At 35.8% G+C, this 14,972-nt stretch overlaps 1 protein-coding gene across 1 annotated transcript in view; it reads right to left on the bottom strand.

The window, feature by feature from the left end:
• Window positions 1–9,648, bottom strand: part of GYS2 (glycogen synthase 2) — a 70,502-nt gene extending 60,854 nt beyond the window's left edge. Inside the window, exon 1 of the mRNA XM_004052856.5 lies at window positions 9,274–9,648. Within this exon, the coding sequence (XP_004052904.3) occupies window positions 9,274–9,394 (121 nt within the window). The 5' untranslated portion in view covers window positions 9,395–9,648. The remainder of the gene's footprint in view (window positions 1–9,273) is intronic.
• Between the last annotated feature and the right edge of the window lie 5,324 nt (window positions 9,649–14,972).

Genomic DNA, 14,972 nt, shown 5'->3' with positions numbered 1-14,972 from the left:
ATGAAACCCTACAAGCTAGAAAATATTGGGGTCCTATCTTCAGCCTCCTCAAACAAAACAATTATCAGCCAAGAATTTTGTTTCCAGCAAAACTAAGCATCACATGTGAAGGAAGGATACAGTCTTTTTCAGACAAACAAATGCTAAGAGAATTTGCCCCTACCAAACCACCACTACAAGAACTGCAAAAAGAGCTCTAAATCTTGAAACCAATCCTGGAAACACATCAAAACAGAACCTCTTTAAAGCATAAATCACACAGGACCAATAAAACAAAATTACAAGTTAAAAAGCAAAAACAAAAAAACCAAGGTACACAGGCAACAAATAGTATGATGAATGCAATGGTACCTCACATCTCAATAGTAACATTGAATGTAAATGGCCTAAATGCTCCACTTAAAAGGGTGAAAAAGGTATTTCATGCAAATGGCCACCAAAGTGAGTAGGCAAAACAAACTTTAAAGCAACAGCAGTTAAAAGAGACAAAGAGGGACATTATATAATGGTAAAAGGCCTTGTCCAACAGGAAAATATCACAATCTTAAACATATATGCACCTAACACTGGAGCTCCCAAATTTATAGAACAATTACTAATAGACCTAAGAAATGAGATAGACAGCAACACAATAATAGTGGGGGACTTCAATACTTCATTGACAGCAGTAGACAGTTCATCAAGACAGAAAGTCAACAAAAAAAATGGATTTAAATTATACCTTAGAACAAATGGACTTAACAGATATATACAGAACATTTCATCCAATAACCACAGAACACACATTCTATTCAACAGCACGTGGAAATTTCTCCAAGGTAGACCATATGATAGGCCATGAAATGAGCCTCAATAAGTTTACTAACAGACCAATAACAAGCAGTGAGATTTAATTGGTAATTTAAAAATTACCAACCAAAAAAAGTTCAGGACCAGATGGATTCACAGCAGAATTCTACTAGACATTCAAAGAGGAATTGGTACCCATCTTTTTGACACTATTCTACAAGACAGATAAAGAAGGAACCTTACCTAATTCATTCTATGAAGCCAGCATCACACCAAAACCAGGGAAGGACATAACCAAAAAAGAAAACTACAGACTGATAGCCTTGATGAACATAGATGCTAAAATCCTTAACAAAATACTAGATAACCAAATTCAACAACATAACAAAGAGATAATCCACCATGATCAAGCAGGTTCCATGCCAGGGATGCAGGGTTGGTTTGACATCTGCAAGTCAATAAGTGTGATACACCACATAAACAGATTTAAAAACAAAAATTACATGATCATCTCAATAGATGCAGAAAAAGCATTCAACAAAATCCAGCATACCTTTATGATTAAAATGCTCAGCAAAATCAGCATACAAGAGACATACCTCAGTGTAATAAAAGCCATCTATGACAAACCCACAGCCAACATAATATTGAATGGGGAAAAGTTGAAAGCATTCCCTCTGAGAACTAGAACAAGACAAGGATGCCCACTCTCACCACTCCTCTTCAACATAGTACTGGAAGTCCTAGCCAGGGCAATCAGACAAAACAAAGAAATAAAGGGCATTCAAATCAGTAAAGAGGAAGTCAAACTGTCACTGTTTGCTGATGATATGATCATTTACCTTTAAAACCCTAAAGACTCCTCCAGAAAGCTCCTAGAACTGATAAAAGAATTCAGCAGAGTTTCCAGATACAAGATGAATGCACACAAATCAGTAACTCTTCTATACACCAACAGCAACCAAATGGAGAATCAAATCAAGAACCCAACCCCTTGTACAATAGATGCAAAAATGGCCTAATACAACCCCTATTTCTTGCCATATAAAACGTACACTCAAGATGGATTAAAGACTTAAATATAAAACTTAAAACTATAAAACTACTAAAAGAAAACATAAGGGAGACACTTCAAGACATGGCTTTGGGCAAAGATTTTATGGCCAAGACCTCGAAAGCACAGGCAACAAAAGCAAAAATAGACAAATGGGACTATATTAAGCTAAAATACATCTGCACAGTAAAGGAAACAATCAACACAGTGAAGAGACAACCTGTTGAATGCGAGAAAATATTTGCATACATTTGACAAGGAATTAATCTCCAGAATATATAAGAAACTCAAACAACTCAACAATGGAAAAACAAATAATCTCATTAAAAAATTGGCAAAGGATATTTTTCAAAAGAAGACATACAAATGCACAATGGGTATGGGGAAAATGCTCAACATTACTAATCATCAGAGAAATGCAAATCAAAACCACAATGAGATATCATCTTATGCCAGTTAGAATCATCATGATTTAAATAAATTAATAAATAAATAACACATGCTGGCAAGGATGTGAAGGAAAAGGCACTCTTAGGCACTATTGGTAAGCATGCAAATTAGTATAGCCACTATGGAAAACAATATGTAGATTTACCAAAAAGCTAACAATTGAACTATCATAAGATCCAGCAATCCTATTACTGGGTATTTATCAAAAGGAAAAGAATTTAGAATAATAAACAGATACCGGTACCACACTGTTTATTGCAGCACGATTCACATTAGCAAAGATATGGAATCAACCTAAGTGTCCATCAATGGATGAGTGAAGAAAATGTGGTGTATACACACAATTGAATATTATTCAACCATAAAAATATAAAATCATTTCATTTGCAGCAACATGGATGAAACTGGAAGTCGTTATGTTAAATGAAATAAGCCAGGCATAGAAAGACAAATTTTGCATGTTCTCACTGATATGTGGGAGCTAAAAAGGTTAATATCATGTCGGTAGAGAGTAGAATGACAGATCCCAGAGGCAGAGAAGGGTGTGTACATTATGGGAGGAAGGGAGACGAAGAGAAGTTGGTTAATGGAAACAGGCAGTTAGATAGAAGGAATATGTTCTGATGTTCAATAGCAAAGTAGGGTGATTATAGTTAACAACAATGTATTGTATATTTCAAAATAGTAGAAGAAAGGTCTTGAAATGTTCCTAACACATAGAAATGATAAATACTTGAGGTGATGAATACCCCAAATACCTGACTTGATCATTATACATTATATGCATGTAACAAAATGTCACATGTACCTGATACATATAAACACGTTATATATCAATAAAAGAAAGTCGATCTCATACTGGTTGAGGCCTGATTGTAAGTAAATCTTTGTCCCTCCAGACATTTCCCTGTACGGTCTTGCTGTGAGGAGCTTCTTTTACTGCTATTTCTTATATTCCAACACTATTTTAGCCTTTTTTTGTCCTCCCCATATTTTTACCTCAGTTTTTACTTCTTATATAGCACACTTTGTGCTATAGTTTACCTCAGTTTTTACTATTTATAAAGCACATTTTGCCCCAAACTTCTCTCTTAGCAAGCTAGAATATAAGTGAATGCAATAGCATAGAGACAGGGTCATTCCTATTTTCATATTTGAGGTATAAACCAAGGAGATTTACATACACATATATATTTTTAAGTCTGCAAATAAATGGTTTTATTCTGACATTAAAAAAGAAAACACTTAATATCATTAATGAATGATCGTTCTACCACAGCGTAGGTCATTGAATTTGAACTTAACCTTCACTTTCAAACAAGTACTTTGTATTTTATTGATCTCTGTTTTCCTGGAACAACATGGGGGCTATGTTTAGTGTGAGGACAAAGTATCACAACTTTCACCTGAAAGAAAAGATGAGCTACCATGGTACATATAACAATGAGGTGGTTATAACTCTAAGTCGTCATCTGGCAACACTGCCAATTTACTAAAAATCACTATTTCAAAGAAGTATAGAATAGATATCAGCCAAAATGAGGATCTCTCTCTCTGCCTCTCTCTCGCTCTCTCTCTCTCCCCCATCTCTCTCCATCTCTGTCTCTCTCTATATATATGTATACGCACATATATACATATTACACACATATGGAGAAATTTCACTATTTTGTATATGCTTAAAAATTACAGACTTTGAAAGTCATATGACTATTTCAGTGTGTGTGGCTACTAATCTGACCCTCCTGTTCCAAAACACAGTTGCAGAAGCAGAGGAAGTCATTATACACTTAGAACATCATTTTATAAGGCAGCAGGTCTGGTAGGAAGGAGATTAGGTGCTACTTGTGACAAAGGTCAGCAAATATTTGTGTTCCCAGCACTTTTCTAGATGCTCAGTTAAAATCAAAGCAGCTGCAGTCTTGGCAGTGGGAGGTGATACTCACACTTTGAACAAGACCACCTGCACTACCTACAACGGCAGCTCCAAATATTTTATATGAAAGGGGCCTAGACATAGCATGCTGAATGAAAAGGAAGTGAGTAGAATAGTACTTTCCTTGAAGCTGTGCAACCAAGCATAGTTTTTACATAGATGGTGTGTTTCACATGGTGTGATAACAGCTTGAGATGCCATTGACATGGCCCACCGGCTTATCCACATCAGTAATTAGGGCAAAGAAATCCTAATTACTATGCATCCCGTGATTGAAGTAACATTGATGTATACATATTTTTTCCTATTCTTTCCCTTTTTGTGTTTAAAAATGCAATTATGGACTCATTCAAAGTGAAAGCTGGTATGACAATACATGAGCTAACTTCCTCATTTTATGAATAAATTTTATAAAGAAATAAGCTAATACCTACAGAGTATTTATTAAATGCTAGGCACAGTTCTGAGTGATTTACAACTGGTATTTCTTTTAATTTTCACAACATTATTACAGGTAGATGCTGTTATCTTTATTTTATAGATGGAGAAACTGAGGCACAGAGATGCTATGTAATAAATCTCAACATTACCCAGGTGATGGTGGAGTTGGAATTCCAAATCATGCAGTCTGACTTTAGCTGTAGACAGCAAGATAGTAAGTAAAGGAATGGTGCAACAAATTGATGGATCTTTTTGCTTTTGCTTGTTTGTTTGAAACAGGGTCTCACTGTCACCCCGGCTGGAGTGCAATGGCGCAGTCTTGCTCACTGAAGCCTCACTAGAACGCCTGGACTCAAGTGATCCTCCCGCTTTAGCCTCTCAGGTAGCTAGGACTACAGGTGTGAGCCTCCATGGCCAGCTAGAGAAATTTTTTAAATTTCTGTAGAAACAGGGTCTCCCTATGTTCCCCAGGCTGGTATCCAACTCTTGGTCTCAAACAATTCTCCCACCTCAGCCTTGAAAAGTGTTGAGATTACAGGTGTGAATCACCATGCTGGGCCTTGACGGATCTTTAAAAGTGGTGGGGGGTGGGAGAAAAAGAGGAAGAACAAAAACAGTATCGCAAAAGATAAACATCATTAGGTCTTGGGAAGGATGGGATCCTTTTTATTTTGCTCTAGAGAAAAGCCATTTGGAAAACTTCTGTGTTAACAAAAAACAGCCGAGTAGCCTAGTATTAAACTTTAGAGCAGTTGTTCTTTACGGCAATTACAGGGGCCTTCAGGAAGCTGATGGAAGTGTGAAGCCCTCTTCTCAGAGAAAAGTACTTCTATACACGTGCACCTAATTTTTAGATATAATTTCTGAAGGTTTAGAAACTCCTTGAGTTCACTTATATCAAAGTCCTCACCTTTAGAACTCCTGTCCTAGAAGAGTGGACTGATTATTATAATTTCTTCCATAACCACTTTGACTATAGTTTTCTGAATTCTTCCCTGTGCCACTCGTACCATGTAATTCAGAGGTGTAGTGTCAAGACTGAGGAGGAAGCAGGTAAAGTATGTCCAGCAATACGTTGGCTCAGGCAAAAACAAATTGTTTCTAGTCCATTTTAAGAGGGAAGCATTTATTTAGGGACTACATCGCACAAGTCTTTACAATTCTTAAATTAACTTTCATTATGTGTGACAACATTTATTAAACTTTTTTAATGATCCTAAATATCCTTAACATGTTAATTTCTCCAGTTTGTAATGTTCTGAGCAAGTGTGTGCAGAAGAAATGATTGTAGTAAGACCTGGGCAAAGGAGAGAGTAAACATTTTTCCCGCACATTTGGGCAAAACTTTCCATCCTGGGTCACACCACAGTCTAATTTCCCTCCTCTCCTCTCCCTCAACTGGTAACAGTGCTTCTTCCAAAACATACCTGACTACTTAGCACTTCCCACTACTGTGTATACAATTTCAGTGACTCCTCATTCATTGTTCATACCCCTGGAGACAAAACTCCTTAAGGCTATTAACTCCCCCTGAGCTTCACAATCTAGTCCCTGCGGGTCTCTCCCATCTTCTCTCATACTCCTCTCCTTTTCCCTCTCTGAGCCCCCCTCAGATCTTCGAACAGAGAACACTTCTGCATCTTGGCATATATAGTTCTCTCACATAGAACACTTTCTCCCCTTTAGCTATTTATCCTTCAAGTGTCAGCTCAAACATCTCATCATTAGAGAGGTTTTTCCCAAACCTTTAGGTAACTAGGTTAGAAACCACTCCCCATTCCACGGTACACTGTATAGTCTTAGGACACCTGGTTCCTTTAGTCTCACACTCATCACGTTTGACTGTATTGTATGTTCAATGTCTACCTTCTACAAATTTGTCAATTCTTGAAGATTAAGAATCAGTTCTGTATTCTTAACTCTATCTCCCTCGCCTCTCACTGCCTGATACCTAATAGACACTTGATGAATCCTTACCGAATAATAAAATGGATTAATGAATAAAAGCTATAAATTTCAAGGTTAATATTAACAAATTAAAAAGGTTATTTTGAAGTCTGAGAATTAGTACCCAAAACTAACTGTGACTCTCTCATCTGTTATGTTTTTCACATTTCCATTGTTCATGGGCAAAATTCTGGCAGCAAGGGATTTTTCTCCTAAGAAACCTTTTGTTTTCTTGGATATGAATACATTTCCTTGTTTGCCAGAAAACATGGTAAGATAACTGGAGAGTATAACATTCGTTTTATTCATGAAGAAACTGTTATTCAGTTTAAGGGATTCTTTTTCAGAAAGTTTCAGAAATCCACGACCTTTGACTGCAAGTACTGTGTTCTTTCATCTATACGATATTTCCTTTGAAAACTGAGGTTTTAATATTTAATTCTTACATAATAGTAAAAAAGTGAATTGGCCTTGGAAAAGACCTAAATCCTGGTCCTAACTCTGCCATTTGCTTGATCATTAAATGCCTCTACGAATCAATTTGCTCTATGAACTGGGGGAGTGGGATTCATGATCTCTAAGATACTTCATATCACTACTATGAAATGCAGGGAAGTAAAAATTCAAATCATTAAATTTAAAGAAACTGTAGTGGCAATGTATTCTTAGGAATAAACACAATAATTATCCATCTATATGAAAATCTCTAACCATACCAGGCTATGATGATATTAAAATAAAGATATATTGAAGATGATATCAACTTGGGTAAATCACATTGTGGGGACCTCTCCACAAAAACACTTCCCTTCCCCTTGAAAGGGAAATGATAGAAAATAAGTATTAAAGGCAGCTTAGGGGTTGAAAAACAAATTTTTTCAAAAAAAAATCCATTGAGCATTTTCTATGTACCAGGCACTGTTCTAGACCCTGAGATCAACACACATGCTACTGATTATGAGATCCATAAAATAACCTAGTTTCACTGGCATGTTCCCAGTGCCCAGGAAACAGTGCTCCATTAATGTTTGTTAAATGATGAGAAAAGAGGAAAGCAGAAGGGGCTCTGCTCAGGTGCAGGAACTTGTGCAGAGATCTTCTGGACTGATTCCCAGTGCTAACAAGTCCCTTCCAGTTTCATCCACCAATAAGCTATGTCCTTGAGCTCCTGCCCACTCTCTAGAGAAAACTTTTATTTCAAGGCATACTCCGGGATTCACATGTGATAGAGATGGTTCTGTTCCCAGGAACTTTGGGCATATTTAAAAACTGGACTGGAAAAATTTGTGACTAGAAAAAGGACATTAAAAACACATGCTCATTTCAGGATAAAGATCTCTGAGGAAAAGAATAAAAAATAATTTAAAAAGAAACAACAGAAACAGGTACTCATAAAATACTTCACTTCTCTGTAATAAGGTTTCTGTCCTCCTAGATTCTTTCTCACTAAACTACAGAGAATAAGACCGTGATTTGTTCTCTTATATGCATTCTGTCCACTTCTACATAGGCAAAATTGACTTTTAATTTTGATTTTATGAATGCATACACACGGGAACTTTGAACAGTTAGTATAAGGTGAATTCTGATTTTTCAGAATGCATGCCATATATAATGCATTTAATTTTGAGATTATGCTGGCTCTGATTAGCCAAAAGAAGGAAGTAATATATCACATTCTGGTTATTATTTCAGATCCTTTAGATTACTGTAATAGACATGAAATAGTAAACACAAAATGAAAAATAAACGTGTTATATATCACAACACATGACATAATCGCCGATCGTTTAAAGCACACAAGTCATCACTGCCATTTACCCAGCAATCAGTTGGCTTGATTCTTCAAGATCTTGAGGAACTCAGCCTTCAAAACCATTACTTTTTCTTTGCTAATGTTCCTTCAATAGTCTTGACACTTTTAAACTAGAGAGTATAAACCCACAAGGAATTGTTTTATAATTTTACAGATGTCTTTATTTTCAAAATCATTTACATTGTGGTTCTCTACCTTGCCTTCTCTTACCCAGCACAAATGACATTATACCTCACTCGCAAATTGTTTTATCAATTTGATTTTCTTTATTTTATAATTCCTACATAAGCATAGCATTGAAGAAAAAAATTACTTTCATTCTGAAAGGAGCACAGTATTTTGCCTTTTGAGAAGCTCCTGAATTAAAACATTAATTCCAAGCTAATTGTGAATATGAAACATTCTTAAGCATTTCATATAATCACTAACAGAATGTAGAGTTGAGGTTTCCAACTGGTTCTAATCACATATACATCTTCCTAAAATAAAATGTTTAATTATACTATTTTGCTGAGAAAAAATTTAAAACAAAAAATGTAAATATTAACTTTTTATTTCTATGTTGTCATAATATGGATTTTAAATTTTAATTTAAATGCACATTCCATGGCAATGGCTAATATTTTCAACTTTCTCCCTCTTCAACACATACACAAGTCTGTATTCATAGCCTGTTGTAATAGACAAGGTTAAATGTAGCCTAAATGTATATTCCGTTTAAATGCTTTCCTCACTCACTAGCAATTGGTTATCACTAGAGAGTTATCTGTGAAATCTTACTCTACATTCCTCAGTCACCTAGTGAAGGTATACTGATCCACCTTCAGGAGCAGTACAAACCTTTATTGGTCACTTCCCAAGCAACTTCAAAGAGCAGTAACTCCTCCACAGGAAGTTCTTCGACTTCCCACTGGGGAAGCCCACCCAGGGATGTTACAGACAGGGATCGGCCTCGAAGCATTCTTCTTACAGTCCTCTGAGACTCCTTTGAATCCCGTTTCAATTAGTTGTAATCCCAGGAGAAGAGCACTTACAGACACAAAAGTTAGAGTTGGTAGAGTTACCAGGCTTTGGTAGCTTCTCTTGGGAATAAACTAGTAGCATGAAATCTTATGTGCTTCCCACAGAATTCCTGGTGGAAGGAGGAATTCTTCCTCCTCTTTCTCGTCTTTCTGGGCAGGTATTGTGAGGGCGGTATCTGCCCTGTCAGTATCTACCCAAACAATCCAGAGCTGTCAACAGAAAAATCCTCTGATTCAGGACATAGGTAAGCACTTCCTGGGATAGGCAGGGCATGACCCAAGTTCAGCCTTTTAGCCCTTGTCCTTTTGACCAGACTCCTAGATTCATACAGTTACCAATGCTTATTTCATCATTTCCAAAGTGATACAATATTGGCAACTCCCCTCATTAGGTTTGCAGGCCTCCTTAGATTACATGTAGACTGATTGGGACATATTTTTATGCTTTAAATCCCTTTGGATTTCCTAAATATTCTTCTTTCTTTTGATTCCTATTTATAGAGCTTTTAAAAAATATTCCTAGTTATTTTATTCTACACTTACAAATTGAATTTTGGTGATAGCCAGAGATCTTGATCCCCCTTTTCTCAATTACTTTTCTTAAAACTTTCCCTATGAAAAAGCATAAATTTGAGTATGTCTTTGGGTGTAACATGAAAAAAAACGTAATTTTGACTGGTCAATAATCATCAGTCAATAATTTTAATGAGGTAGTAAAAATAAACCTTTGTCATGTTTGTACATTTCCTTCAAATATTATCAAATTGATAAAGAATAATTCAGTCAATGTAAATGTTCAAACATGGGAAGAAAAATCATCAGGATCAGACTGCAGATAAATGGCATATGTTTGCTTTTCCCTTGTGTTTCTATGTTTGTAAATATATATGTTCCAATTTATTTACACACCCATACACATATATCCTATATTGTACCTACAGAGAGTTGGTGCATTCACAAGCAAGCTTAATTTTGAGCCATCTTTACAGATGTAGCTAAAATCAATATTTTTACATTATTATTCTCTAAAGCAGCAGAACTGAAGCTCATACAAAACATCCTTCAAGTTAGAATTACAATCAGAATTGTAATTTGTTACTTGATAATACTATTTTAGCACCTTTTATTAGGTTTTAAATTATTTTCTATATACTTGGTCTTATAGACTTACACTTATTTTAATGACTCAAGATGGGCAGAACCACATTTCATTATATTACATTAATAAATCTATGTAAGCCAAATAGATTAAATATGTCAGCTTGATGTGGTAGTACATACCTGTTGTTCCAGCTACTCAGGAGGCTGAGGGGGAAGAATCACTTGAGCCCAGGAGTTTAAGGCCAACCTGAACAACCATTCTCTTAAAAAATAAAATAAAAAAATAAATTAATTAAAACAAAAATAAATAAATGTCTTCTATGATTTTGTGACACAGTTGATTCTTATCTTTGTCCAGAAAAGTACATTTAAGTACATAGTTTGTTATCCATCTGTTTGCATTGTGAGAAAAAGATTATATGGCTAATAACAAAAATCAAGTACTAAAATAGAAAACATATGAGCCCAAATGATCAAAATGATTGTCTCCTTTATGAAATGATTTGCTTATGTTCACATAACCTCTGAGAGTCCTGCAAGTACACATTCCAGTAAAACCAAACCTAAGGACATGTTGACAGGAGTGAGAATGGGATGACAGTGATAGAGTTTCACGTTTGCAGTTTTCTGTCCCAGCAGCCTTGAGATTGGTTCATCCAGTGTCACACAGGCCACAGGAGCACAATGATCCATATTCTCCAGCTTACATGATAAGGCTGAATTATTTATTTGCAATCTGTTCCAGGTATCAACTGCTTAGTTGTGAGTTAGGCACTTGTGGCATCACTTATCTGCTGTGTAAAGTTGAGCCAATTTCTTACCTAAGTTTCTGTTTTCTTGATAAAATGGGGATGAGATAATCTATATAAGTCACTTAACATAGTGCCTGGTACTATGCCAACCACTTTAGTAATCTCAGCCTTTTTTATAACACATATGATGGTTTAGTAAAAGCTTTCCCTAATGGCAGAGGTTACCATTGAAAAGGAAAAGGGTAAAAAGAAGGCTTTACTTTTCTTTCATTTTTTGAATGTTGTACCACCTGTATATATTACCTGATCAAATGCCTAATTAGAGAAAACATTTTTTTCAGAAAAATGACCTTAAGATCAATGAGTATATTTTATAACATCCTAAATGAAAATAAGTAGGATGTAAAATAAAATAAGTAGTATGATTGATTTAATTTTGTGAAAAGGTACTCTATACCTCTGTTCATGAAGTATATGTAATAGAAGGCTGGAATAGACATAAACAAAAGACGGGAGGCTACATGTAAAAACTCTTACAATAGTTGTCTTTAACTGGTTGTAATTATGATTGATATTTGTGTGGTATTTTTATTTGTGTTCTACACATTTTCTGCAATAAACGTATACATATATATATATACCATATATAGGATGAGTAACACAGTTTTCAAAAGTTTAATCATATAAATGAATTAAATACACATGATTGTTTCACACACTCACACTCATTATTCTGATTTTTCGAAATTTCTAGTCTTTAGTTCCCATTTGGCGTTTTTGTGTCAAGTACCAGCACTCTCAGCCACACGTCATCTCCTAATGATCCCTCATAGTAGACTTATTCTCTTGATCCTGTTATTCTCAACATGAGAACATCCTTTGCCAATTCTTTGCTTGTTAATGGTAAATATCATTTTCAAAGTTGTTCATTGGGTTAAGAGAGGTAAAATAAATGGAACCATATGAAGTATATCCATGAGATGGATGTATCTTCATCTATCCATAGTATCTGGATGAATTCCCTTCATTCAGGTATTTGTGCAGAGAAAGGCAGTCATTTGTGCAATAAGATTTGAAGAGGAATCAGGGAAAGTTCTCTTCCTCCCATATCCCTGAACATTCTCCTATAATGTTTGTGCTAAAAGCACAAATTGATGAGATGAGAGCAGAAAGAGAACAGTCATCCAGACAGAAAGGGAGATGGGTTTTCTCCAAGTTGGGAGAAGCACTCACAAAAGTCCCTGATACCAAATTTTATACTTATGCTAACATTTTATCACCCAATGAAAAGAAGTGAGAGGGCAAGTAGGAACAAATGAAGACTTGTATTTGGTTCCCTTGGTAAGTATTCCAGCAGAGGTCACTAAATACATTTAGAAAACCACACATTTGCTTTGACTTTTTGGCATCTTCTTAGAAGTCTTCGAAAAAGCCTTTAGACTTCCAAGGCTTGACTTGCCTGCAGCTGCATATCCAGAATAACTTAGTTAACATATTTATGGAGCACCTACTATGTGCTACTATTCTCATCACCAAGAATATTTTCGATAAACAGTAGACAAGTCTTTGCCTCCATGTGGACACATAGACATTAATCGTGTAAACAAATTATGTTATTTCAGGTTCTGCTAAATTTCTGGAGAAGAAAAACTGCAAACAGTAGTGAGTGCTATTGGATAGAAATGAGTGCTTTAGGTGGGGAAGTCAAGAAAGACCCTTTTGAGGAAGTGATATTTGAATTAGGATATAAATGATGAGAAAGTGGCCACATTTGAAGATCTGAGAGAAGTGATAGCAAAGACTTTAACTCTTACAGAAACAAAAAGAAGACCAATGTGGCTGAAGCCAAAAGCATAATGAAGGAGGGGAAGCCTGGAGGGAATGAGGTCAGAGGAAAGTAGGAAATGGATCATAGAGAAGCTGGTCAAGAGCTTGGATTTTATTTTGGTTGTAGTAGGAAGTCACTGGAAGTTTTTAAGCAGGGAACTTTTTGCTACAAAAAAAATGGAATGTTGAGAAGTATAAGGGAGGAGGCTTGGAGATGGAGGTTACGAAGCCTGCATATCACTGGTAAATTGTAGAATGTAAAACTTTATTCATTTGGTAGATAATCCCTGTGTTCTTCTGAATGTCATAAAAGCAGAAATGAAAGTTAGTTATTTAGCATTTAGTCTTTGCCTTTTAAGGTTAGAGAGAGTACCTTTGTTTTCCCACATAGTATCTCTATATAATTTTACGTTCTTATCTGTCCATTGCTTGTATGTACTTTATTATGTGTGTAGTGATGTTGTTACTACAGAAACTGGAGAATTAAAAGCCATACGTCAGGTACTGTGATCATGATTCTTGCTCTCATGAAGTTTACACTCTAGCAGAGAAAGCAGGTATTAAAGAAGTAACTAAAGGACTTTAGGGGTGGTGAACGGAATACAGAATCTGTGAGAGTATGTAACAATAGAATTAACTCGATATGGAATATTGAGAATGATGTCCCTGAGAAAATAATATTTAAATTGAGGTCGAGAATGGGAAAAGGTAAGGAAGAGGTGTTCCTAGCAGAGGAGCCAGTGCATGCAAAGACCAATAGAAATAAAGAATGTGGTAAATTCAAAAAACTGAAAGATCAATAAATTTAGATTCAGCAAACTTGAGGTAGAAAGTGATATAGGAATGAATCTGGAGAAGTGGGAAGGGGCTAAGAATTTTGAATGTATCTTAATAATAAGGAAAAGCCATGATAAGATTTGAATTATTTTATTTCTTTATAGTTTTAACTTTTAAATTGAAGTGGAACACATAAATAGCATAGTGTAGAAGTTATAGCCCAGTGAGTTAATACAAAGCAAACACTTTTGTGTAACTATTCAATAAAAAATTGGAACAAACAATACCAGAGTGAATTTTTTTCAGAGAACTGATTCCATGGTATGACATATTTCAAATAGTGGATCATTCTACAGATTTGCATTTTCCAAAGATCATTCTCACTGCATAACTGAGAATGAGTTAAAGGAGGGATGAAACTTAAGGTGATGTGTTTGTAGCATTATGGAGATGTATTATGTGAACATTTAACTCCTGAACATTTAATTATATCAGCTAGACAAACAGAAGATAGAAAAAAACAAGAAATAACACTTTACATAGCCTGGAATAATTTACTCAATGAAGAGACAGGATGGCCCAGACTGAGGAGCCGCTGGGAGACTGTGTTTTTTACAGTCAGTCTTTTCAGAATCTGAGTGTCTCACTGGCTGAATGTGGTGAAGGGTTGGCACACACATTTTGACCAGAATCCCTACCTTATGTGCTGGCTTTAGAACCCAGCATCAGTTAAAATGACTCCAGTGTGTCTAGACTAGAGAAGGTGGCTGGTTGCACTAGAGTGATGGCAGTGAGATTAGAGAAGTGAGTAGTGAGATATGTTTGAGGTAACCGTTTGTGGAGTTGATTGGTTGTGGGGAAGGGTCAATGCCTAGGTTTCTAGTTTGGACAACCAAGTGGATGGTCATGCAGCGTACCACAGTAAGAAATATTGAATGTGGGAGGGAAATAGATTTGCTTGAGACATTAGAGAATGACTTCTGTTTCCGATGTAGTGAGTTTGAGACACCAGCCAGATGCTCAGTAAGAAGTTAAATATTATGCCTACTAAGAACCTGAG

The sequence above is a fragment of the Gorilla gorilla genome, chromosome 10 (assembly GCF_029281585.2).
Source record: "Gorilla gorilla gorilla isolate KB3781 chromosome 10, NHGRI_mGorGor1-v2.1_pri, whole genome shotgun sequence".
Taxonomy (NCBI): domain Eukaryota; kingdom Metazoa; phylum Chordata; class Mammalia; order Primates; family Hominidae; genus Gorilla; species Gorilla gorilla.
This window is presented reverse-complemented; position numbering and strand designations above follow the sequence as displayed.